The 26,067-nt window shown below is 48.0% G+C and overlaps 1 protein-coding gene across 1 annotated transcript in view; it reads left to right on the forward strand.

Moving 5' to 3' along the window:
- Positions 1–26,067, forward strand: part of LOC135245191 (ankyrin-3-like) — a 108,469-nt gene that overhangs the window by 42,768 nt on the left and 39,634 nt on the right. The window contains exons 8-24 of the mRNA XM_064318111.1: positions 1,225–1,323; positions 2,918–3,016; positions 4,731–4,829; positions 5,360–5,557; positions 7,937–8,035; positions 8,576–8,674; positions 9,929–10,027; positions 10,691–10,888; positions 12,295–12,393; positions 13,731–13,829; positions 17,012–17,209; positions 17,676–17,774; positions 18,259–18,357; positions 18,845–18,943; positions 20,371–20,466; positions 21,747–21,819; positions 25,869–25,992. Coding sequence (XP_064174181.1) covers positions 1,225–1,323; positions 2,918–3,016; positions 4,731–4,829; positions 5,360–5,557; positions 7,937–8,035; positions 8,576–8,674; positions 9,929–10,027; positions 10,691–10,888; positions 12,295–12,393; positions 13,731–13,829; positions 17,012–17,209; positions 17,676–17,774; positions 18,259–18,357; positions 18,845–18,943; positions 20,371–20,466; positions 21,747–21,819; positions 25,869–25,992 — 1,976 coding nt within the window. The remainder of the gene's footprint in view (positions 1–1,224; positions 1,324–2,917; positions 3,017–4,730; positions 4,830–5,359; positions 5,558–7,936; positions 8,036–8,575; positions 8,675–9,928; positions 10,028–10,690; positions 10,889–12,294; positions 12,394–13,730; positions 13,830–17,011; positions 17,210–17,675; positions 17,775–18,258; positions 18,358–18,844; positions 18,944–20,370; positions 20,467–21,746; positions 21,820–25,868; positions 25,993–26,067) is intronic.

Genomic DNA, 26,067 nt, shown 5'->3' on the forward strand with positions numbered 1-26,067 from the left:
GGATTATTGTGGAACTGAAATAATAATCTTAAATTATTATTTCTTCAGTCTTTTAAGTGGTTTATTTACATCAGCCTAACAGCCTAAATATGCAGCTCATTAACAAAGCAATCTGACAAAGCAATGCAACGGCTTGAACTGAAATTTTTTATTTCATCAGAGAATGTACACAAACCATAACCTGTGAGAACTGGTCCATTGTATTCTGTGGTGTTTTACAGTCAGTGCCAAGGGCGTCTGCAATACCAGCATTATGAATAAACCATGATGAAGAGAGTTCCTTCATCCTCATCGATCAGTCTTTGCGAGATGGCTAGCAGTTTAGAAATCTTTCTGAGAGAACACGATGTACCACAGTCATTTCTAAATGACCTTAGTGCCGTTCTGAAACGTCATCGTTTAATTGTGAATGCCTTTCACTGGAGTTAATTCTTCAGCCTACCGTAGGTTGTATATAGCAGTGGATCTATGTGTATGTATGATAGTACAGCAACTTACTTCATTGCCATAATTAACACCAAACTTGTTTTTTAATCCAGCTAAGACTGTGGCTTCTGGTATCAGGGATATTTAAACTGCTGGAAATGATTGAAATATGTTGCTGTCTATGTTTCTGTTCTTTTAAAAGCACGTTTGTTATGTTGCTCAGGATAACAGTGGATAAAGTAAATTACTTTATTGTTATTTGGATGTAAATGAACAGTGATGTGCTAAGGGGCTCTGTATAACCATGGTGGTGGTGTTCAGTGAAAATAAGTTTGTGTCCCATAATGCAACATACAGGATACAGGTCTACATGGAATGGAATGGTTCACGAAGATGTTGACCATCTGACTGGTGGTTCAGTTGTGTGAGAGGATGACCACTGTGGGTTTTGTTCAGTTAGAGAACTGCTTATAATTGCGTTATACATGTAATTCAGCTAGATGTGTACTATGTCTTAATGTGGTGGTGCAGTCCTATGGGAACATGACCAAAACAATGGGGCTGATTCAGTAAGACGAAGGGGTCTGACCACAGTGGTGTGGTTCAGTCACAGGAGTACCATGTCTAACCTTGATGATGTGGTTTGGTAGCAGGAGGGCTGTGTCCAACTGTAACGGTGTAGTTTGGTACAGGACGATGTTGGAACTGGACGACTATGTTTGACTGTGCCGGTGCGGTTCGATGACAGGACGACCATGTTTGACCGTGACGGTGTGTTCTACTTTATCTGCCCCCCAGAGCGGCTTCACCCCCCTCCACATCGCCGCTCACTATGGCAACATTAACGTGGCAACGCTGCTGCTGAACCGCGGTGCTGCGGTGGACTTCACAGCAAGGGTACGGCCTGACCATTACGTTACATTACATTACATTAGCATTACATTGCATTACACTACATTACATTACATTATATTACATTACACTACATTACACTACACTACATTACATTACATTACACTACATAACACTGCATTACATTACACTACACTACATTACATTACATTACATTACACTACACTACATTACACTGCATTACATTACATTACACTACATAACACTACACTGTACTACATTACACTTCAGTACACTACACTACATTACACTACAGTGCACTACATTACATTACACTACATTACATTACACTACAGGCATTTAGCAGACGCTCTTCTCCAGAGCGACCCTTTACAGACATGCTCTCTATCCCGTCCTGGAGTCTGTTCTGTTTCTTTAGGTGACTCTTCTGTGGTTTGATCAGCTCTGTAGGCGTTGCAGAGAACCAGTGCATTGACATGACCTTGGATCTCCTGAGCGTATCATGTGACCCTAAAATCATCATGTTACCATCATGTGCGCCCCACCCTGTTTAGCTGGCATCAAACTACAAGAGCTATAATCTCATGCTGTCCCTAACTTTAAAATAGCCTTTTCACATTTTCAGAAGTGTCTGACCACACACGTAAACATACACAAATTTGTGAACCTGTGTACGCACACCATACATGGTCTCTCTCCCTCCCTCTCTCTCTCTCTCTCTGTCTTTCTCTCTCACACACACACACACACATACACACACACACACACACACACACACATAGCCCAGTGCTAACTGGCAAGATCTGAAACATGAGCAGATAGATTAGGATAGATGCTGTGGAGGGCGGATTTATCACCCTTGCCCTGCCCTTATGCCTCTGTGTGTCCTGAGGAAGACCCCTTAGATCTGGGGCAGAGGGCAATGGGAGTTAGCAGACCAGAGGAAAGGCTGGCATTTCGAATCCCTCACCAAAGGGCAGTCCAGTTCTGGTCCTGGAGATGTGCAGGGTATTTCTGGGTTTACTTGTTGCTTAGCGATTAACTGATCAGCTTAGGCAGGTGATTACACAGCTGTCTCCTCCTCTAGTTTCTTGGGCCTAGATTGCTTTCTGATTTTAACATGGAAGAGCTCACTCAGAGCAGAGTTTCACTGGGGAAGAACATCACTAACAGCTAACAAACCAAGAAGTATTTTAATACTAATACTGCCCTATATATATACTGTCTATACAATGTCACTACTGCAAACTGTCAGTAGAGGGCACTGTAATGTAATGAGTCCTTACTCCAGTGTGTTCCTCAGTGCCTTTCTCCAGCTGAAAAACCCACAACCGTTTTTTTTTAATGAAAATGCTTGGAACATTCTGGAATAAACACACTGCAGTGCGTAGGCAGTGTAAAATGACATAAAGGAAATGCAATGACTCATCTGACATCTCTCAGCATTTCTACTCTATTATCTTTCCCCAACTGTACATACCATACTCATGTGTAACACGGACCAAGCTCTCATAAACACAGCTGTATAAGCTGCCATCTTTCTCTGACCTGATATGCGCACAGTATCTGATCGTTTTTAATGTGTGTCCGCTTCGTGGCTCTTGCTCGCCTTTCTCAGAATGACATCACCCCTCTCCACGTCGCGTCGAAGCGGGGGAACGGAAACATGGTCAAGCTGCTGCTGGAACGGGGGGCGAAAATAGACGCCAAAACCAAGGTGAGCCCCCGTCGGGCCTGGAGTCCGTCCTGACTCCGTCTGCGAAGGCGAACGCTCGTGCTGCAGTAACCGAGCTGCAGCACAGCCTTAAAACATAACGCTCCACAACACAGCAGCATAATCCTGCTACTCAACAATACTGTAGAGCAAATTAAATGTGAAACTCTCTCATAAGGAAAGAATGCATTGACTTTATTAAAAACAGGCCTGTACTTTTCAGCCTGAACTGTAAAAATGATCCAATGACTGAGAGAAAGTGAAGTAAACGGAACGTCTAAATTGATTCCACATCCTACTGCTCTCTGACTCACCTAATGCCCGCCCTGTCATAGAGCTGACTGACTCCTCTGACACTGAGTTAAAGAGCTGATGAACTCCTGATACTGAGTCATAGAGCTGAACGACTCCTATACTGAGTCATAGAGCTGATTGACTCCTATACTGATGGGTCGAACTGATTGACTCCTGTACTGAGTCACAAGCTGATTGACTCCTATACTGATTGATAGAGCTGATTGATTCCTATACTGAGTCATAGAGCTGATTGACTCCTATACTGAGTCATAGAGCTGATTGACTCCTATACTGAGTCATAGAGCTGATTCCCTCCTATACTGAGTCATAGAGATGATTCCCTCCTATACTGAGTCATAGAGCTGATTGGCTCCTATACTGAGTCATAGAGCTGATTGACTCCGATACTGAGTCATAGAGCTGATTGGCTCCTATACTGAGTCATAGAGCTGATTGACTCCGATACTGAGTCATAGAGCTGATTGGCTCTTATACTGAGTCATAGAGCTGATTGGCTCCTGTAGTTCATGGCAGGCACAGACCAGAGCCATGGGAAGTGTGAGCTGTTCCCTTGATTCATGCCTTTGTGGGCTGTGACTCATTACTTTTTCCAGGAAAAGGCATTTTCATTATACACACCCCCTATTCCACTGTAAAATGCTTTAGTTGCCAGATAAACAACAACATTCTTTGGTTGATGAAAAGCATTTGCTGCTTAGCCAGTTTATGGAGCTGTCCAAGGCCTTCATTTTTACCGATGCTCTTTGGAAGAGTACATTCACTATATTTTTATAGCATGATCATGACATCTTTGTGAGGTTACACATGAAGAAAAATTCCATATGGAAATATCTCTGTATGTAAATATTTTTAGACCATTTTATTCTTTTCTAGTGTATGTTGCACATAAAATTGTATTTTTATAGAATGGCTCTGGTATCTTATTGATATTGAACATGGAGAACCATTCAATATGTACTGTAAATAGCTCTATTTGCAAATATGTTAAAACTGCTTCACTGTTTTCTTCTGCATCTCAAGCATAACATTGTTGGACTGGCACTTTAATCATACATGACATGCAACATGCATAAAATGGCTGTCCAATTCAATATGTATGCTTTTACATTTACACATATTTTTTCTACCGTTTACATTATGTTTCCTGCCATTTATGTCGAGCACGCAGACTGCGTTGTATGAATTTTAATGTCAGTTATAATATGATGATAAATGATAAATATAGTTTAGAGCAGATGCACGGTCAAGCGTAATGTGATATCTATGGTGTCCTATCAGATGTGCTTTCCCTTGAAATATTAAACCCTGCATGTCATATAGGGGGCGTTTTATTTCCAGAGGGGACCAGCCTGGCTGGGCCGGGTTCGAGGGCTAGATTTAACCGCTCTGTCTCCTGCAGGACGGGCTGACCCCCCTGCACTGTGGGGCCCGGAGCGGTCACGAGCAGGTGGTGGAGATGCTGCTGGACAGGGGGGCCCCAATTCTGTCCAAAACAAAGGTATCTCACCCCCCCCCTTCCCCCCCTCCTCCAAATACCAAACACAGAGTGTCTCAGAACTGTACTTCAGTGCTAGCAGTTCTGGAATAGAAGTGGTGAGATCAGCTACAATGATGTCATACCACATTTATTTTGTGGTGTTATTCTGTGGTATTCTATGATATTCTGTGGTATCAGTGTTTGATAGACGCCAGTACATGTTCCGTGGATTACAGTTTTGAAAGGAATGTGTATCTTCACCAACCTCATAAGTTTTTCATTTTTTTTAATTTAATTTCGTTGTGAATTTGAGTTAGTTATCATGTTTCTCTGGAACTGTAGGAAAGTGACCGCACCCTGACAAAGGCTGTTTGGAGCCTCTTGGGGAGGGCAATAGTTCACTTTGCATTAAAAAAAAATGCGTGCTTGGCCCAGCTGAGCATGTCACACGCGTGTTCAGTCTGGGCCAGCGTGTGGCAGCGGTACCCTGACACGCCTGTGTGTGTCCCGTGTGTGTGTGTGTCCCGTGTGTGTGTGTGTGTGTCCCGCAGAACGGGCTGTCTCCTTTGCACATGGCCACTCAGGGAGACCACCTCAACTGTGTGCAGCTGCTGCTGCAGAACGACGTGCCCGTGGACGACGTCACCAACGACTACCTGACCGCGCTGCACGTGGCCGCCCACTGCGGCCACTACAAGGTGGCCAAGGTCATCGTGGACAAGAAGGCCAACCCCAACGCCAAAGCGCTGGTGAGTTTGAACTAACCTCCCCCAACCCCAACGCCAACCCCAAGCGACCAACCCCAACCCCAACCCCACCCTAACCCCAACGCCAACCCCAACACCTACCCCAACCCCAACGCCAACCCCCCCACCCCCCAACCCCAACCCCAACGCCAACCCCAACACCTACCCCAACCCCAACGCCAACCCCCACCCCAACCCCAACCCCAACGCCAACCCCAACACCAACCCCCCCACACCCCAACGCCAACCCCAACACCAACCCCAACCCCAACGCCAACCCCCCCACCCCCCAACCCCAACGCCACCCCCACCCCCAACCCCAACGCCAACCCCAACACCAACCCCAACCCCAACGCCAACCCCCACCCCCAACCCCAACCCCAACGCCAACCCCAACACCAACCCACGCCAACCCCAACCCCAACGCCAACCCCCCCCCCCAACCCCAACGCCAACCCCAACACCAACCCCAACGCCAAAGCGCTGGTGAGTTTGAACTAACCTCCCCCAACCCCAACGCCAACCCCAACACCAACCCCAACACCAACCCCAACCCCAACGCCAACCCCCACCCCCGACCCCAACCCCAACCCCAACGCCAACCCCCCACCCCCGACCCAACCCCAACCCTAACCCAACCCTAACCCCAACCCCAACGCCAACCCCCCACCCCCCAACCCCAACCCCAACCCCAACGCCAACCCCCCACCCCCGACCCCAACCCCAACCCTAACCCCAACCCTAACCCCAACCCCAACCCCAACACCAACGCCAACCCCAACGCCAACCCCCCACCCCCAACCCCAACGCCAACCCCAACACCAACCCCCCACCCCCAACGCCAACGCCAACGCCAACGCCAACGCCAACGCCAACGCCAACGCCAACGCCAACGCCAACGCCAACGCCAACGCCAACGCCAACGCCAACGCCAACCCCAGCACCAACGCCAACCCCCACCCCCCAACCCCAACGCCAACCCCAACACCAACGCCAACCCCCACCCCCCAACCCCAACGCCAACCCCAACACCAACGCCAACCCCCCACCCCCAACCCCAATGCCAACCCCAACACCAAACCCAACGCCAAAGCGCTAGTGAGTTTAAACTAGCAACCCCCACCTCCCCAACCCCAACGCCAACGCCAACGCCAACGCCAACGCCAACCCCCCAACGCCAACGCCAACGCCAACGCCAACGCCACCCCCAACGCCAACCCCCCACCCCCAACCCCAACGCCAACCCCAACACCAACGCCAACCCCCCACCCCCAACCCCAACGCCAACCCCAACACCAAACCCAACGCCAAAGCGCTAGTGAGTTTAAACTAGCAACCCCCCACCTCCCCAACCTCAACCCCAACCCCAACCCTCAAAGTGGAAGTGCTGGTGATCATCAGGCCAGTTTGAACCAACACCCCCCCTCCCCCCCTTATGGGCCTCTTGTCGGGTGGAGCTCTAGGTGTCTGTTTTTTCTTCGCCCAGCTCACATCCTGAAGATAACTTCCCCTTTCCCCCTCGATAACGTCCGCTGAGCAGCTGAGACGACGCTCGCGCATTCTTCAGCGTCGTCGTGCCGACCCAGAGCGCGCCTCGAGCCGCGCCGACGCCCTCGTGAATTAGGGGCCTGATGCACAGCTCGCCTCTGAGCCAATCACAGCGCTGCTTTCCAGCAGAACGTTCTGGAACTGCTCAGGGCAGCCTGAAGGCTGACAGAAACGGACCGGCTTGGCACGGGGCGCTAAGGCTGCCGTCATGGCCCTCGGTAATGGGAAAGAAGTGGGTGTGCGGCTGTAGTTTATTAAAGAAAGAAAGAAGGAGCAAGAAAGTGAGAGGAAACAGTGAAGAAACTGGGCTTCGCAAAACGTTGTGAAGTAACTGCTGAGTGAAATATGTTGTAATTGCTGTGAAACTTCTGTTTCTCTTGGTAATGAAAATTCATCGGGCCTCATTCACAAAGCTTTCCTTCAATTATTACTTACTTCTGTTCTTAAAAATGTCCCTATGAAAAACTAACATGGGATTCATGAAACATGTGCAGGCCTTTGTGTACGAGATGATGAATGCTGACTGTTTGTGAATTTTAGGTGCAACCCTGTTCATGTGATTTGCATGAGGAAACAGCCATGAACAAATATAGATAAGAAAAAAAAGATGAGTGCCGTCATGTTCTTGGAAACATTCTTACACACAGTGTACAATCAAATTTGATCGTACAAATGTTTCATGACTGAGGCTCATTGACTTTACATATCATCACCGGCAAGAAAAAAATTATTTACTTTTTTTTTTAATACGAGTAGAAGCTAAATGTGAGAATATGTAAGAGACCAAAATGTCTGAAGATTTGCATGTTTTTTTTTTTCTTCTTCCTGTCTCAGAACGGTTTCACTCCGCTCCACATCGCCTGCAAGAAGAACCGCATCAAAGTGATGGAGCTGCTGCTGAAGCACGGGGCGTCGATCCAGGCCGTGACCGAGGTGGGGAAGGGGAACCGAAACCTGTACCGCCTTCCTGACCCCCTTCCTGACCCCCGTCTCTGCTGGAGGACGTGGGCAACCGTTAACGGCACTAAATGTGTCCCGGTCGAATTAGGGGATTTCTCCTTTATGTCAGAATACTGTCATATAATATATCATATACAGTATAGTCATATGTGATATTCAATGATACGATATTATCGTTTGTGTATTCAATATAATAATTTATGTATTTCGATACAGAGATATAAAAGTAAATAAAGTATACCTCCATAAATGTATTTATTATTATTATTATTTTTGATTATGTGGTATCTCTGTATCTATTACCGAGCTATTATCTCTGTAAGGTTCTGATAAACACCAGCACAATAGAAATTTTGTGTTTTCAAAAATAAAGTAAGCATATATTTTTTTGCAAGTGCATGTTGCCCCTCTGACCTGCAGGCAGTTTTATTTTTTAAGCACGGACCTGATTACTTGAGCGCAGGCTCCATGTTGCCGTGACGATGGTGAGTAGTTTTTTTTCTGTCGTTGCAGTCGGGACTCACGCCGATCCACGTGGCCGCGTTCATGGGCTACGAGAACATCGTGACCCAGCTGACCCATCACGGAGCCTCGCCCAACGCCACCAACGTGGTGAGCACAGGGGGGTCGAGGGGGGGTCTAAGGGGGGGGGGGGGGATGTACCACGGAGCCTCGCCCAACGCCACCAACGTGGTGAGCACAGAGGGAGGGGGTCTAAGGGGGGTGGGGGATGCACCACGGAGCTTCGCCCAACGCCACCAACGTGGTGAGCACGGGGGGGTCGAGGGGGGGTCTAAGGGGGAGTGGGGGGGGGGTCTAAGGGGGCGATAGGGGGGGGGGGTTTCTTCAATACCTCGGCTTTAGGACTGCGCCCGACCCCAGGCCGATACCCACTGTCCCGTGAGCCGTACGGTGATGTCGGGGCGTTTGAGGAAAGCCTCTGAGATTCGATTACCGCCCAGCACCCTCCCGTCATCTGTGCTGACCTTCATATCCGCCAAACTGGAAATGCTTATTTAAAACGTTATTAGCAGAACCGCTTTGGTCGTGAGTGGTTTCCCTCATAAGTGGTTTCCCTCATTTGACCCGTGCTGCAGCCGGAGTCGTTTCTCAGCGCTGTGACTTATGACTGTCCTGCTGTGCTGTTGTGTTTTTATCTAATTGCCGAGGCCCTGATTAGTGTGTCCCTACTGCGGGAGATTAGCCTCTGCTATCTCGCCATGATGTCACAGTCCTGTGTCTCTCTGCCAGGTCACAACAGAAAGAGCATACACACAGAACACTGACATGTGCAAGTCCAGCAGTGCTTGCTGGGTAAAAAAAAATACAGCAGGTTGAGGAAAAAGAATCTAACTGCACCCTTTAAAAGTCCAAATATATATATATATATATTCGCCCATCACTGCACCACTTCAGAGTTTGACAATTGTAATTTGATTATTGCACCTTTATTCAGTTGATGCTTCCAGCACAAAATTGTGCACTTGTACAAACTGTGGGCCTGTGCATTTAGCAGAGTCTCTGGTGCAGAGAGACTTTGCAGGAGAACATAAGCACGGCCGTCTGATTTAGTGGTTCGTTAATAAATCAGTGTGGAGAATATGCAGGTCCATCCTCCTGCCTCAGAGTCATAATAGAGCCAGAAATGTGTGGAGGGAGATGCTGAGGAGAGACAGTGTGGTAATAGTGTCTCCATGGAAACCTCTCTTTCTCAGAATGTCTCTCTCTCTCCCACTCACTCTCTCTCCCCCCCCCCCCATCTCTCTCTCTCTTGGTCTCTCTCTCCCTCTCTCCTTGTCTCTCTCACACACTCTCTCTCTCTCTCCCTCTCTCTCTCCTCCCCCCCTTTCTCTCTCTCTTTTGCAGAGGGGAGAGACTGCGCTCCACATGGCAGCCCGGGCGGGGCAGGTGAATGTGGTCAAACACCTGGTGAAGGCCGGGGCCAAAGTGGAGGTTAAGGCCAAGGTAGGCACTCCTGGTCAACTCACCACGCTCTGGCGACCCCTGCTGGTCGATCGGGTGCTTGCGGTCCACCTGTTGAGCTGCGCATGAAGCATCCTCCTCTGGCTCACGCCTGTGCGAGCTGGACTTGTACACTGTGGTGTGATGAGAAGCAGGGGCTGACATCACCTGCTGAGGAGATGAGTGCATGCTCGTCTGTGAGCTCCCGAATCGATAGCAGATAGCGTTTTAGCCTTGATTACTGCTGATGACAATGCCTGTGCATTCCTGATTGGAATAAACAGGAAGGAAACGCATTCACAGAAACACACACTCTTACTTCATGAGAGACTTCAGCCAAAGTGTGTGTGTGTGAGTGTGCTTTAGCTACACGTGTGAGTAATCATCATTATCAGCTTTAAAATGGCGGGGGGCTCTGGGGCCTGCTGCCTGACGTCCAGGCATTCCTGAAGGAGGAAATGATTTTATTTTGCATGCGATGCAGATGGTTGGGGTTGTAAAACCCTTACACTGCACATGCTGTAAGTAAATCATTTTAACTGCAGAACGCAAGTGGCTGTGGCTTTTTGACACTGCGTTAAATCACATGTGACAACAGGACTAAAGTGGGTGTAGTCCATGGACCAGAATTTTCCGGTGTTTTCCCTGTCCCCCGCCCCCCCGCAGGACGACCAGACCCCGCTGCACATCTCCAGCCGGCTGGGGAAGGCCGACATCGTTCAGCACCTGCTGCAGCGCGGGGCATCGGCCAACGCCTCCACCACCTCGGGGTACACGCCCCTGCACCTGGCCGCCCGCGAGGGCCACGAGGAGGTGGCGGCCCTGCTGCTGGAGCAGGGCGCCTCGCTGTCCGCCACCACCAAGGTCAGAGAGACTACAACTCCCATCAGCCCCGTGGCCTCGCAGCCCAGAGGGGAGGGGGGAGGAGGGAGGATATCAGTTGCTGGGCAGAGATGACCAGTCTAAACATAATTATTGGATGAACACCAATTAAGTCACATTTCAGTTGGAGTAGATGTAACCGATACAGGGCTGCCGTGTAGCTTGTTTACTGCATGACTTTTACTGCATGTAATTAGAGATTACATATAGAGCTTGACTCATGGCAAAGATATACCATTTCACTGGTTGAGTCTTTTTATTCTGAGTGTTGTGCTGTGGAGAATTATATTTATAAGGGAACCGTATACCAATAACACAAAAAAATAATTATGTCCCAGAGTTTCCGCTCTGTTTTGCTGTCTTGTGTTTTTCATATGCGTTGCCTTTTCCTGTTGTCTGATTTTTGGACAAAAACCATAAAAAATGATTCTCTGATAGATCCTGTTTATTGCGTACAGTAGATGCTCTCAATTTAAAAGTCATTATCTGTAGTTTTCTCATTTAAAATCAGTTGCAGACGTTCAGGGTTGCATAGAATAACTTGGATACTGGAATAGCACTCACATAGATTGCTTGCTCAGAGTGTATGTGCATGTGTAATGTAAACACACATACACACACACACAGTTCATACTCCTCTTAAGCTAAGGTAACAGTGTAGTCAGAGGTGTTTTGCCTTTCCGACACCATTAATGCCTACATTACCCATGAACATCTGAATGCCACATTATATCCTGCACTAGAATGGGGCTTGTGTTTGCAGCAAAAGATCATCGTTTACTGAGTAATGTGTGTGGAAAGAGCATTTGAGCCCTAGCAGGAAGTAGCCCTGTGTTGCCTAATCCACTGTGCAACATTTTTCCACATGCGCAAGATGTGCCATGTTGTTCCTGTTACCGTGGCGAAAAACCACCCGTTGATATAAATATCATTACAATAAGTAAATGCAATATGAAAATAAAGTAGAATTGAGCTATTCTTTGTGTTGTAAAACCTTAGCCAAAAACGAGACCCAACACAGTAAAGAATTACTAAGGAAATCAGATTCTGTCCTACTGGGTCGCAGATGAAATTGCTGACAGAGTTGGGGTGGTCTGGGTGGGGTAGCGATGAAATTGCTGAGCCAGAGGGATGTCAGTTGGTTGTTGACTGCACTGCAAGCCTTCTTTTGGAAGATATTCCCCAAAGCGCAAACTACAACAAAAAAAGGGCATCCTAAACAAGACAAGTTTTGTTTTTTGTGAAATTTAGGACATCCCGGGAAATGCAAGGTTGTTGGCAGCCCTATAGTGGCTGTGTCCTGGCCTACCCCGGCCGTAAATATACTCTACAGCTGCTCGCGCCCGTCGGCTCCTCACTGAAGATTTTGTCTGGCTTGGCGTTTGCAGAAAGGCTTCACCCCCCTGCATGTGGCGGCTAAATATGGAAAGATGGAAGTGGCCAAGCTCCTCCTTCAGAAGGGCGCCACCCCCGACGCGGCGGGAAAGGTGGGGCTGCTAACTGACCCCCCCTCCCTTTCCCACCCCCCAGTGGAAACAGGGTGGGAGGGAAAACAGGGCTATCGCAGGCCTTTTAACCCTTTGAAGAGTGGGCTTTGTGGAATGTTTCTTTTTCTCCAAAATTCTACTGTAAGTCAGTGTTCTAGAACTCCACTGCTTTCAACCACCGGTGGTGATTGTGACATCAGCGTTGGAATGTTCAGCTAAGAGCATTCTAATCCTGCATTTGTGACCTCACACCTCAAAGGGTTAAACACACCAGATAGTTGGCCCCTGTGTTCCTTCCTTTTTCTCTTGACTCCTTTTTCTCTTTGTCAACAAGAGTGTCTGGTGCTGTATTACAGTACCAAACATCCTTTGTTGCAGCATTGTGCTTGTCATTCCCCTTAAAGAATTTTCAGAAGGCGCATCAAAGTTACTGTTTTGGACATGTTTCGGCTTCACAAGGTAGTCCTTGTGAATATGTCATGCAAATTGCATGCTTCCTTTGCAACGCTAAACAGCATTACACAATGATTACCTTTTATATGATCATATTAAATTGTATTAATTGGAGTATATATTTTGCAATATATGAGAGAGGGGTTCTGCAGAAGGACAGTGTGCTGTGTTGCCATTTTGTGGGTTACCATTTGCATCCAATCTTAGGAAAGTTGAAAATATGAAACTCAGCTGTTTGCCTGGAGTGGGACGGTTAAAACCCCTCCTGGCCTAGCTCTGCAGTGACAGGCCTGAGAGGCTCTGTAATTAGATAAACATGTCTGTCTGACTGATAGCGCTCTGTGTGGACATTCCCACAGTTTCCCAACGTCCGGGCTTATCCGCACGAATCGCCCGCCGTTTCCCAGGAAACCCGCAGTGCTGTTTGCAAATAGTAAACCGACTGCAGTGCAATAAACACAGGTTAAGATTATATTCTCCTGAGCATCGTAATAAACCAGCACGGTTTATTACGATGCTCAGGAGAATATAATCTTCTTGGCCCTGTTCCTCCTGAGGTACTGAGGCTGCCCCTCTGTCCGGTTCCCCGTCTCCAGTTTGGGCTGATGTATTAGGGGAGAATAGAAGAGCAGGATTTCTCTCACGGCAAGAGATCGGCCTTGAAACGGCCTCGTCGGCTTCAGAATCTGCTGCTGCCGTGTTCTTGTAAAATCCTTGACTGCGATGCTGGCCCAGCGATGTTAGATGCCTGTTCCCTAGTACATCGCTGTCTGAAAAACATAAAGAAAGATGACAAGCTGTTAGTACTCATTTTATTTCTTCAGCCGGTGGTGTTACCATGTGACCTGTCTCTGTGCTAATGCAGTCTCTGCCTGTGTTTGCAGAGTGGCCTAACTCCCCTGCACGTCGCAGCGCACTACGACAACCAGAAGGTGGCGCTCCTCCTGCTGGACCAGGGAGCCTCCCCCCACGCTGCTGCCAAGGTAACGTACGAATCAGAGCCCCCCCCCCCCCCCCACAGCAGCACGCTACACCTCAGCCTATCACTCTCACGCACAGTAGATGGACAGTGGTCCGTCATCTGAGTTTTTTTTTTGGATTGTTTTGTTTTTGTACTTTAAAAATAATGTTTTCCCTTGAAAGGGATCTCAAAATACAGCACATTTAGAGTTAATTTTAAATTCAGTGTGAAAAGAACCTGTTGTTCTCGGGTGTTAGCTGATGGGTTTCAAGTCTTTATGAATGCGTGTCCTGCAGTGATGGTGTTTTGGTAAGTGGAGCTTTACCTGCCCTTGGCAGCTGCTGGAGTCTATGGTGGGGCGGGGTGATGGGGCTGGTGGGGTATTTTTAGGTGGCGGAAGCAGGTAGTCTGTGGGAAGGGCAGTAGTGGGAGATTCATATGGAATATAATGAACGAATGACTGCCCGTTCTCCTCCACTCCCGCCCAATAGAAACCAGGGGGCGGGGTCAGGAAGTGAAGCTCGCACATCAATCACAGGCGAGACAGATTGACCCATCTTCCGCCTGGCCGAAGGTGCCCCAGGTCTTTTATTACCTGCGACCCACGGCCTCCTGCCAGGCGCTGTAACCGAAGGCGGTGAGACGGAAATGACCGCTGCGGTCTCTTCCGGAATCCAGTCCTTCCGTCGCGGCGGAACAGCTGATCGAGCTGCGCGGACCGGGTGATTTACCCCCAGCCCCCGGTCCTGTTCCCCAGCCGCCCCGACTGGGTGATTTACCCCAGCCCCTGGTCCTGTTCCCCAGGCGCCCAGACCGGGTGATTTACCCCAGCCCCCGGTCCTGTTCCCCAGCCGCCCCGACTGGGTGATTTACCCCAGCCCCTGGTCCTGTTCCCCAGGCGCCCAGACCGGGTGATTTACCCCAGCCCCCGGTCCTGTTCCCCAGCCGCCCAGACCGGGTGATTTACCCCCAGCCCCCGGTCCTGTTCCCCAGCCGCCCAGACCGGGTGATTTACCCCAGCCCCCGGTCCTGTTCCCCAGCCGCCCAGACCGGGTGATTTACCCCAGCCCCCGGTCCTGTTCCCCAGGCGCCCAGACCGGGTGATTTACCCCAGCCCCCGGTCCTGTTCCCCAGCCGCCCAGACCGGGTGATTTACCCCAGCCCCCGGTCCTGTTCCCCAGGGGCCCAGACCGGGTGATTTACCCCAGCCCCCGGTCCTGTTCCCCAGCTGCCCAGACCGGGTGATTTACCCCAGCCCCCGGTCCTGTCCCCAGGCGCCCAGACCGGGTGATTTACCCCAGCCCCGGTCCTGTTCCCAGCGCCAGACCAGGTGATTTACCCCAGCCCCTGGTCCTGTTCCCCAGCCGCCCAGACCGGCTGATTTACCCCGGCCCCGGCCCGGTTCCCCAGCCACCCAGACCGGGTGATTTACCCCGGCCCCGGCCCGGTTCCCCAGCCGCCCAGACCGGGTGATTTACCCCAACCCCCGGTCCTGTTCCCCAGCCGCCCAGACCGGGTGATTTACCCCCAGCCCCCGGTCCTGTTCCCCAGCCGCCCAGACCGGGTGATTTACCCCGGCCCCCGGTCTGAATCCCGGGCTGTGAGCTGTCATGGCTTCACACGGGAGCGGAGTGGACGAAGGGAAAGGTCACGCGTTTCTGTTTTTGGGGACTGGAGAAGATCCCAAAGCTCGCCTGGGCAACCAGGCTACTGCCTTTAACCCCGCCCCACCACGGGCTGCCAGGTTTAGAATTTCTGGGGTGAGCCGTTGGAATGGATCAGGGACCAGGGAGGGGCTCGTTACATTACAAATGGTACAAACCAACGGTAAATCTCCTCACTCAGTTACACTGACCGGAGATTGTGTCGTCCAGTCGGCTCCACAAACCGGACATTCCGGTGCCGAACAGGGCGTTTGGGGACCCTGCCCGTCCCACAGCGAGCGGTAACGGTGCTGGTGAGCAGGGGCCGCTGAGCTGCAGTCAGGCTGACTGGAAATCACCGCTGGCACCAACGGGACATTTGTAAATATTTCCTAGTAGAGTCCTGCTCTTCATTCCGCCAGTTTGACCTTTAAGAGTACTTTGAGTACCCCCCCCCCGCCATAGAGTGGGTTCTGATTTGTAAATGGAGTAAGGGGGGGGGGGTAAACATGGCTGTGGTCTCTGGCACTGGGTGCCATGTCTCACACCCCACAGGGGACACGGTGAATGTCTTTCACAGCTGTGGTCCCTCACAGACAGACGTAGTGAATGTCTTTCCCAGCTGTGGTCCCTCACAGACAGACGTAGTGAATGTCTTTCACAGCTGTGGTCCCTCACAGACAGACGTAGTGAATGTCTTTCCCAGCTGTGGTCCCTCACAGACAGACGTAGTGAATGTCTTTCACAGCTGTGGTTCCTCACAGATGGACACAAAGCACATCTGCAGCCTCGAGCAGAATCAAAATATTTCTCTCACGCTCGGAAAAGGAAATGAATGGCTAAGCCAAATCAAATCAAGTTTTGATACGTCCGAATCATACTTTTTTCCCTCAGTGATAAAAGGGCCAAAGACTGTGTCTGCAGTGGCTTCACTATCACTGTCATCTCAATACCTCCCTTCCTCCTGCAGTCTCATGCGTGGTTTGTAACTGTAAATGCTGCGGTCAGCTCTGAAGCAGACATCTGAGTGTATTTTTGTGTGTTTGTGTGTGTGTGTGTGTGGTACGTGTGTGTGTGTGCGTGTGTGTGCGGATGTGGTACGTGTGTATGTATGTGTGTGTGTGTGTGTGTGTGTGTGTGTGCCTGTGCTCGTGGATGCGGTTTGTGTGTGTGCGGATGTGGTACGTGTGTATGCGTGTAATGTGTGTGTGTGTGTGTGTGTGTGTGTGTGCCCCTGCGTGCCGGTGTGGTACGTGTGTATGCGCGCAATGTGTGTGTGTGTGTGTGTGTGTGTGTGTGTGTGTGTGTGTGCCCTGGTGCCGGTGTGGTACGTGTGTATGCGCGCAATGTGTGTGTGTGTGTGTGTGCGTGTGTGTGCCCCCGCGTGCCGGTGTGGTACGTGTGTATGCGCGCAATGTGTGTGTGTGTGTGTGTGTGTGTGGTACGTGTGTATGCGTGTGTGTGTGTGTGTGTGTGTGTGTGTGTGTGTGTGTGTGTGTGTGTGTGCCCCTGCGTGCGGGTGTGGTACGTGTGTATGTGCGCAATGTGTGTGTGCCTCCAGAACGGCTACACCCCGCTGCACATCGCTGCCAAGAAGAGCCAGATGGACATTGGCACCACGCTGCTGGAGTACGGCGCAGACACGGGCGCTGGCACGCGCCAGGGCATCCGCCCGCTGCACCTGGCCGCCCAGGAGGGCAGCGTGGACATGGTGTCGCTGCTGCTCGCCAAGAGCGCCAACGTCAACCTGGGCAACAAGGTACCGCTGTCCCCACGGCGACGGTTCAGCCGCCACTCACCGCATGGGCAGGGCTGGAGTACTGCTCTTTAAACACAGCCAGCCCGCGTCATTCTGCTAAAGGCAGCTGGATTTGTGTCCAAATAACATTTACAGGACTCTGCGTGGACTCTTGAGTTTCAGTCAATTCCTATCGAATACTGAGTTCTTTTTGGTATTTGTATATATAAGTGCACTGGCTTCTTAAGAAATAATCCTTAAAAGTTAACAGATGCCTGCACCCCATAATCTGCAAATACAAAGAATAAGATCGCTTCTTAAATGCGGTTTATTGCCAAACCTATCGTCAGTCACAAACGTGGCTCTCGGTTTGCAATTCCAAATCCAGTGTTTTTCTTTGACGACCACTCCACAGGTGCGTCTCGTTAGGTTCAGTATTATTGATGAATAATGATGGGTAATCTTGGCGTTCGTGTGTCTCTTCCAGAGCGGGCTAACGCCACTGCACTTAGCAGCACAGACGGACAAAGTGAGCGTGGCTGAGGTGCTGACCAATCAGGGGGCAGCTATTGAGCCCCAGACGAAGGTAGGCTTCTCACACTTTTTGCACAGCATTCGGGAAAATTAATTTCCTTTGATTCAGTATATTCTGCTTTGTTTATTATCAGATTAATAAACTGTCTGTATGGGACATATCAAACAATGCATTGCTCAGTTTGTGTCACGTTCGTTGGGTGATTATTCTTTGGCTGTAGTCCACAACCAAGCCTTGGAGGCATCTCATTACATCTCATGCTAATGCTAACAGGCCCTGCTGAAGCCAGGCGTACAGTGGGAGAGGCTACGCTCTGTTTTTAACCAGTGAGGGTAACTGGCATCAAAATGCTGCCTAAAATACTACTCAAATTATTTACTGTGTTTTCATCAAAATTCACTTAGAAATGTTAACATTGAAGAAAACTGAATATAGAGCTTTGTGCTGCAGTGTTCTCTTGAATCAAACTTAATGCGTATTTTGCTGACGCTCTCTCTCTCTCTCTCTCTATCTCTCTCTCTCTCTCTGCTAATAGATGGGATACACTCCACTGCATGTGGCCTGTCACTATGGTAACGTGAAGATGGTGAACTTCCTCTTGCAGAATCGGGCTAAGGTCAATGCAAAAACGAAGGTAAGCTGTGAAGTTTTAACCCTCGATTGTACATATACAGTATGTTTTACTTCATCCTCCTGTTCTTTAAAAAAGATGTTAAGAAATTAGATGCATTAAACAATGCTACTCCCATTTAGTTTATGTAAACGAACTTGAAGACTCATTTTAATCATAGTGTTGTATGGCTGTGCTGTAGAGGGTTGGGCTCTATTTAATGTGTGTTCTATTCAGTTTTCCTAGAGACAATATCTCAAATTGTTCAATGCTTATTGAGCACTGTTTAGCCTGCTAGGAGCAGCCTTTGATGAATCAGTATTGTGCTGAATCAGGGTGGGAGGGAGAAAGAGTTAGAGATATAAGGTGTGAGAGAGAGAGAAAGAGAGGAAGAGAGAGAGGGGGGAGAGAAACAGACAGAGATAAAGTGCGTGAGTATGTGCGAGACAGAGCGTGAGAGTGAGAGAGCGAAAGAAAGCTGTGCTCACAGATGTGCTTTCTCTTTCTGCAGAATGGGTACACGCCCCTGCACCAGGCGGCACAGCAAGGCCACACCCACATCATTAACATATTGCTGCAGCATGGTGCCTCCCCCAATGAGCTCACTGTGGTGAGTCCCACCCCCTTTTCTTTCCCAAATACTAAGGATAACTAGTTGTAACAAAAGCCAGGATACACCCTGGCCCTACAGGAGTAGAGCTATTCATCCCTGATGTGTATCATCTGTATCCCTCTCTAACTGAGCATGGCAGCCCATATTACGTGCTGGAGAGCTGTCTGTGTGTGCCTGGTGTTCTTCCAGTCCATCCCATGATTAGATAAAGTGACTAAATACTGTACATGCATTTCATCCATTTCTGCACTTGAGTTAACTGAACTTTTTGGCTCATTGGAACTAAATTTTTTATTTATTTATACAAACCGATTCTAGGCTTTCATAACTGTGTCCGAATCTTAGACATCTGGGACTCCAGTGTGATTTTTCCAATAAGTCAGTCAGTCAGTCAGTCAGTCAGTCAGATGAAAGTAAACTATCCCCCTTTGCAGACTGTAATGCAGTTAACATCTCATTCAGCGGGAACAAAAACCAGCATACACACAAGTGGGCCCCCAGGACCAAATTAGGAAAGCACTGCAATAGAGCGTATGCCTCCAGGACGTATCATGCTCGCCAGTGTGTTCAGTGTTCCTCCAACGCTCGATGAAGAATCGAGTGAGTCAGCATTTTCTGTGCTAGGCCCCAGACTACAGAATGCGTTGCTGGGGCCTATCAGGACTGCACAGCTGGTGTGGTCCCAGAGGCCAGGGAAGCCGGCTGTTTTGATAGGCTCCTTAAGGCTTCCAGTCCCACAGGGCCTAGGGGAAGCCTATTGTTTCCTGCAATTTTTTTTTCCCTCCACTTCTTCCTCCGTCGCATAACAGCATTTCGTGAAATAGACCGGTGTAGATTAAACTTGGCATGATCATACTGAGCATACTGAGCCAATAAGCCTTAAAGAAGCATATTTTAGGTGCTATGCCATTTGTGGTTACCAAATGCAAACTGCATTTGTGAGATGTTTGTCTTTGTTTAAATCGGACAGGTATTGTGCCATAAGAAGGTAAAGTTGTGGTGTTGCCGCAGAAAAGGTGTGCAATGAAAGAGTCAGAAGAGGGGAATCCCTGTTTTATTGAGGTCTGAGGAAAGCTACTGCCAAAAAAAAAATCAAGTTTTAAACTTAAATCAATAAAAGTGTTTTTCTACCAGAGAGTGTTACTCCCCTTTTCTTTTGGAAAGTGCTCACACACACTCACACACACGCACGCACGCATGCATGCATGCACACACACAAACACATGCGCGCACACACACATACACACACACATAGACACACACACACTGGTCAGAGGGTGGAAATATAACTCCTTATTCAGGTGAGCCCTGCTTCTGGCACTGACATCCCTGCTCAAGTGTGAGGAAGACGTGTCTGAAGTGGCCTGAGCCTGTGCCCTTTGACCCCAGTCATGTGACACGACTCTTCTTCCTCCTGTGTGCAGAACGGAAACACGGCCTTGTCCATCGCCAGGAGGCTGGGCTACATCTCGGTGGTGGACACCCTGAAGGTCGTTACCGAGGAGACGTCGACCGCCGCGGTGAGATTTGCGCCGTCGCCGCTGGCCGCCGCTAGCCGGCTCGTACGGTGACGATGCGGAGCTCGCAAGGCCAGGGGAACAGAGCAGGGGCCAGGAGGAGAGGCCCAGAAAGACAGGAGCGCAGTATAGCTCATATGAGACTGGGCCCGGGTGGGGTTACCAGGTGGCGCAGCCTGCTAATGCACGGGTTCAGCGTAGCGTCGCCCAGGGAGGCGGGGGTTCGGTTGGCGAGGTGGCGCTCGTCTTGCAGCGTCTCGGTCGCGCCTGCGGCCGGACTGTACCGGTGTGTGCACAGCGTGCTCCCGTGACTCGGTGACTCAGCTGGCGCAGTGCGGGGTGACGCGCTTCATCGTGCATCATCATCATCGTGTATCCTCGTGCGCTCTGTCACAGAGGACATTGCAGCAGTGATGAGGGCGTGCTAATGAGATTAGAGCAGGCACGCTCACATCCAGCCCTCCTGCCCCAGTACTGCTGCTGGCTTTCAGTCTTCCCCCTCCAATCAGGGACTGACTTAAACCTGGAGACACCAGGTGAGTTCAGTCTCTGGCCAATCAGTGGTACTCATCGATCAGTGAACTATCAGGTAGAAAAGGAAATCAGCAGAACTACTGGCCTCGAGGGCCAGTTTCAGAGAAAATAAGAAAAAAATTTGTTATAACAAAGAAAATGACCTTGGACATCACACATACTGTATGTGACTAACCTTACAGGAAAAAAGGGCACTTTTTATTTCACTTTTAAACCAATGAATATTGGCTTTTGATTTTATCTATTGTTATTTTTATTTAACTGCTGAATGTTGCAGTACTGTCACAAAACAGCTTTAGGATAATACAAAGTAATAACTACTGTGTAATGATAACAGATCATCACAGCATATTTGTGTATGCATAAAGCATATCAAGCATTTGACAGAATATGTATTTATTTGTAATCTATATGCTATACACCGAATGAAATGCATTCTAAAGTCTATGTTAAATGTATTTGTTTTGTTCTTTATCCACATGCTTAACCTCAGCTTACTGAATAGGGCACAAGATCAGCATGTGGTGCAGTTTGGTAGTTTACGCATTATTGTGCGCGAATTCAAAAGGAAGAATTTTGGGTTCTTTCGCCCTCAAGAAACATTCTGTTTTGGGTTCTAAGCGCAAGTGTGAGTGTACTGTGTGCCTGATGTAATGCCGTGTTCTACATGTTCCCCACAGACACAAGCGCCTCAGTGTAATAGTTCATATTGAAATGATTTTCTTGTTTTGTTTTTTTTTTTTTTTCAGGCTGTGATGGAAAAGCATAAAATGAATGTTCCGGAAACTATGAACGAGGTCCTAGACATGTCAGATGATGAAGGTAAGCGTGAGTTGAATTGAAAATATGCTCTCTGCTTCATTATTGAAGCAAGCTGCTATATATATATAGTGCTTGACAGTGGTTGAGTGTTATAATGATATGATTTCTTTTTTTTTTGCATGTGAGAATTTGTGTCATATAATGTCTTTTAACATCCTATTTATTCAAATTACACAGTTCAAATCCAACTTTTCTATGCTGATATTAAACTAACCCACTCTCCAGTCCTTTCATACAGTGCTATTATATATACATTTTATTTCCTGCTTGACTATACTTGGAGTAGTCCTTTCTTCTTGGTTGCAAAGTGATTTTTTAAAAATGTGTTGAACAAATATGCTGCATTTACTCATTATGCTTTTGAGGAATTTTTTTTTTTGTCTGTAGTGATATTTTCTCTGTGTGTGTACATAACAAATCACCATTACTTGTATGGGAAATGAAGACTCAGTTATGACTTGTTTATGTCTGTTAGCATAATCGACCATGATTGCATGTACTACGTACAGGACAGGTACATATTAAATTGATCGCTGTTGTGTCGGTAAAACCATAAACTCATGATTGGTTTATAGCAAAGGAGAGTACAGTTTGACTGTAACAAATGGTAACCAGTCCACCCTATTCGGTCAGGAGCGCTCGAGTGGCGGTCGATGCGTTGATTCTGTTCTGTCAAGGTTGGGGGCTTTGTGCTGAATGCTTACTACGGCCTGAGCTCATTGTGTTCCTAAAGCTGGGGGTGGAGCTCGGCACACACCTGACAGCGCTGAAAAACAGCCTTTATAGTCGAACGACTGCTGGGAGCTTCCGTTCTACAGAGATGCACAACCAGTGTCTTCAGAAAGTGACTTCATGCGCCCACCAAACAGAGTAAATACGACCATACTGCATAAGGCACCATGGCAATAATTTTGATAATTCTCATGACTGAATATAATCATTAGCATAATCACTATTGCCATTTGAGGACGTTTTAGGAAATACAAAATAAATATGTTATCTATGCCAGTGTGTCATATGCTGAATTGAAGGGCAAATATAATGAAGGATTAGATTTATATAGCACCTCTCATCACAGAGTAATCCCAGAATGCTTCACTGTAAAGTAAAACTCACCTCAGCCGCCACCAGGTGAGATGTTGCAGTGATGGGATGGGTCTAAATCGCCCACAGGTATGAGTGTGTGAGTGAATGGTTGAGTAAATGGTGTGTGAATGGTCTGTGTGCCCTGCGATAGATTGGCGGACTGTATGCCTGCCTCTCCCCTAGTGCATGTTGGGATAGGCTCCAGCACCCTCTGCGACCCTGCCCAGGATAAGCAGTGTAGATAATGGTCGGATGGATATCTATGGTACAGTTCAATACTTCTTATCCAGTACAACAGGCTACATAAAAGACACAATATTATAGATTTTACATAAAGGCTATTAAGGCAACAGATGATAAATGGCAAGTCCACATTATTAAAAGGGAACAATTCCAAAACTTTTTTTTTTCAAAATTACATGATTTAACAGTTTTAACTGTGCACCTTACTGCAGGAATACAGTATCCAATAAAACAGTTGGTCAGGCCAGTGCAAAGTCAGATGAATAAAATATGTCTGTGAATACTCTATTCAGGATAACATTTTTTCCCCCAAAATCACTGTATTGCAATAATAAGGAAGCAGCCTGCATTAGACTTGCTGCCTTCAATATTCTTCTGCCGGGGTTGAGGTTTTAAGTTCTTGGTTTTCATTAATGGAAGAGGCAAATAAAAATACTGAATTAATATCAAGCATCTAGATACTTCACCTAAACCGACAGCACATGATGCACATAATGAACTGCAATATGATTTAATAGGTGAGATGGGTGTATAGAATTTTGATTATACTAATCTGCTTGAATGTCATTATGCATTCAAAGGACAGTCTACTGAATGGAGAATTTAAATCTGTTGGGGGTTGGCTGGGACAATTTGCAAGCAGTTTTTCCTCCTGCTGCAAAATAAATAAATAAATAAATTATTGGCACTTGCTACTGACATGCTAGAAATTACCTTCCTCAAGATGGGAGTTGGCTACCTATCCTCCTATATATACAGTTAATGTCTTATATGTAAAATGGCAAATGTAGTTATGGGAATTTTTCTAATTACATAGTTATCGAAGCCCATACAATAATTAAACTACATTGCTGTGATAATTAAATAAATTAATTGTCCTGGCTTAAAATGTAACCATCGTTGGTATTAATAAACTTTAATCACATTAGAGAAGACATGCAACTGTAACATCCTGCCTACGTTTTATAAACATTATACTAAAAGCTTAGCAGGAAGATTGGATCGGTCCCTCTTTTACGAGTTACTCGTTTTAATCCTGATGCAACCCAATCCAATTGAGCTGGAGCCAGACGCAGCCTCCTGCCATCTTGTCAGTGCGAGATCATGCCACACTCATTCCTCGTCTATTTGTGACATACCGCAATGTAATGTCCTGAACAGATGGAGAAAATAGGCTGTCTTATTTAAGGTAAATTTGTCATTAATTTATAGCTCTGTATATAACGCACGTTTAGAGGTTTAACATAGATTTTCTTTTGGGGAATATCTCAGGTAGGCTGGTCACGAATCCGGGACTGTTTAAACTAAATAAACTGTAAATAATTTTCCAAATACTGCGGGTTTGCCACAGAAATAAGGATTTTTCTTTTCAGTCCAATCAGCACAGGAGCGCAGTAGTGACCTCAACCCGCCATCGACTGGCTGCTACAGAACCGTTACTTCCACTATGCGTGCGCGAGCCCCGCACAGTTTTAAACTTTGTTAGCAGCGAAGCGCGCGGCGGCAGTGCAGTGCGCAGCAGCAGCAGCAGCGCGAGCCGAGAGGAAAAGCAGGCTGACTCAGGTGCAGAAAGCTATAGGACAGGACAGCCAAAGCCGACCCTCAGAGCTGTGTCCCAGAGCTCCTTTCCTACTCGAATTCCTGGGATTAATTCATCTTGTATTTCAGTGGAAAAACTGGGGAAAGGTCCCACCCCCGTGGATTGACCGCAGATCTGGAAAAGGAATTATAAAACAAAGAAGGGATAAATAAAAGTGCCGATAGCAATGGCTGCCATCCTGTGTAAGAGACGCATTTTGAAAGAGCTACTATTCTCGTCTTGAATTTATGCTGGACAGATTCGCGCGTTCAGTGGGGAGATTGATGAATAGCTGCCGAAAATAATCGCTGTGTATTCCGAGCAGCCGAGTCGGGGGAAAGCAGATCTTGCTTGTGTGCGCACAGAGGGAAAACAGTTAGCTGCGAACGATCATCTGCCGCAGAGCGTTCTCCTGAAAAAAAGTATCCTCACCTTGCAGTAAGATCGTCACTTTTGGAGGTAGAGGGGGTGCGTGAATGTAAACATTCAAAGATTAATGCTGAGAGATTAGGTTTAGTGTATTGTTTTTTTTTTTTTTTTACTCACTGTGTGCCGCGGCAGTAAGAGAAAGGCTGACTCGGGGGAGGGGGTGCAGTGGAGGGTAGCGTAGGGGACGAGGAGAGGGGGATCGGGCACTGCTTTTTTTCGCTGCTGCTGGAATGCAGTTTTTTCTTCCTCCTTGGTAGGCTTGCTCCTGTCTTGCAAGCTTTCTAACATTTTCTGCTTTTTAAACTACGCTTTCAAGCCTCAAATAACACCTTCGTTTCTCAAGGACAGCTTCAACAACTAACATGCATAGTAACATTTTATTCACAAACATATCCTGTGCTTCTTCGCAGAGAGCTGATGTACAGTATTGCTATCTATGGGCATACTCACTTTTTTCCCTACGGCATTAATGGTATTTTTTGCAACTTTTTTTAACTGAAACCTCCCTTTGGCACGCGCCGAATGTCGTTCAGATGTTGTGTGATGGATAATGCGTGACAACTGAGGAGGATGTATATTGGTGATCATTATGGAAGGGGGTCTGGAGGGTGGTACCAAAAGACGCTTAACGTTACTAGCTGCCGGAGGCGCCCGGTCGCGTCTGGATACTGGTATATTGGGCACGGCGTGAGTAACCCGGCCTCTCTGCCAGGTGAGGATGCGGTGACCGGCGACACCGACAAGTACCTGCGGCCCCAGGACCTGAAGGAACTCGGCGACGACTCTCTTCCGCAGGAGGGCTATATGGGATTCAGCCTCGGCGCGCGGTCTGCCAGGTAACGCGAGCCGCTGCACGAGTTCCTGCCATGCAATGATCCATTTGGCATCGGCCCTGCCAACATACCGCTCAT

Source organism: Anguilla rostrata, chromosome 18 (assembly GCF_018555375.3).
Source record: "Anguilla rostrata isolate EN2019 chromosome 18, ASM1855537v3, whole genome shotgun sequence".
Classification (NCBI taxonomy): domain Eukaryota; kingdom Metazoa; phylum Chordata; class Actinopteri; order Anguilliformes; family Anguillidae; genus Anguilla; species Anguilla rostrata.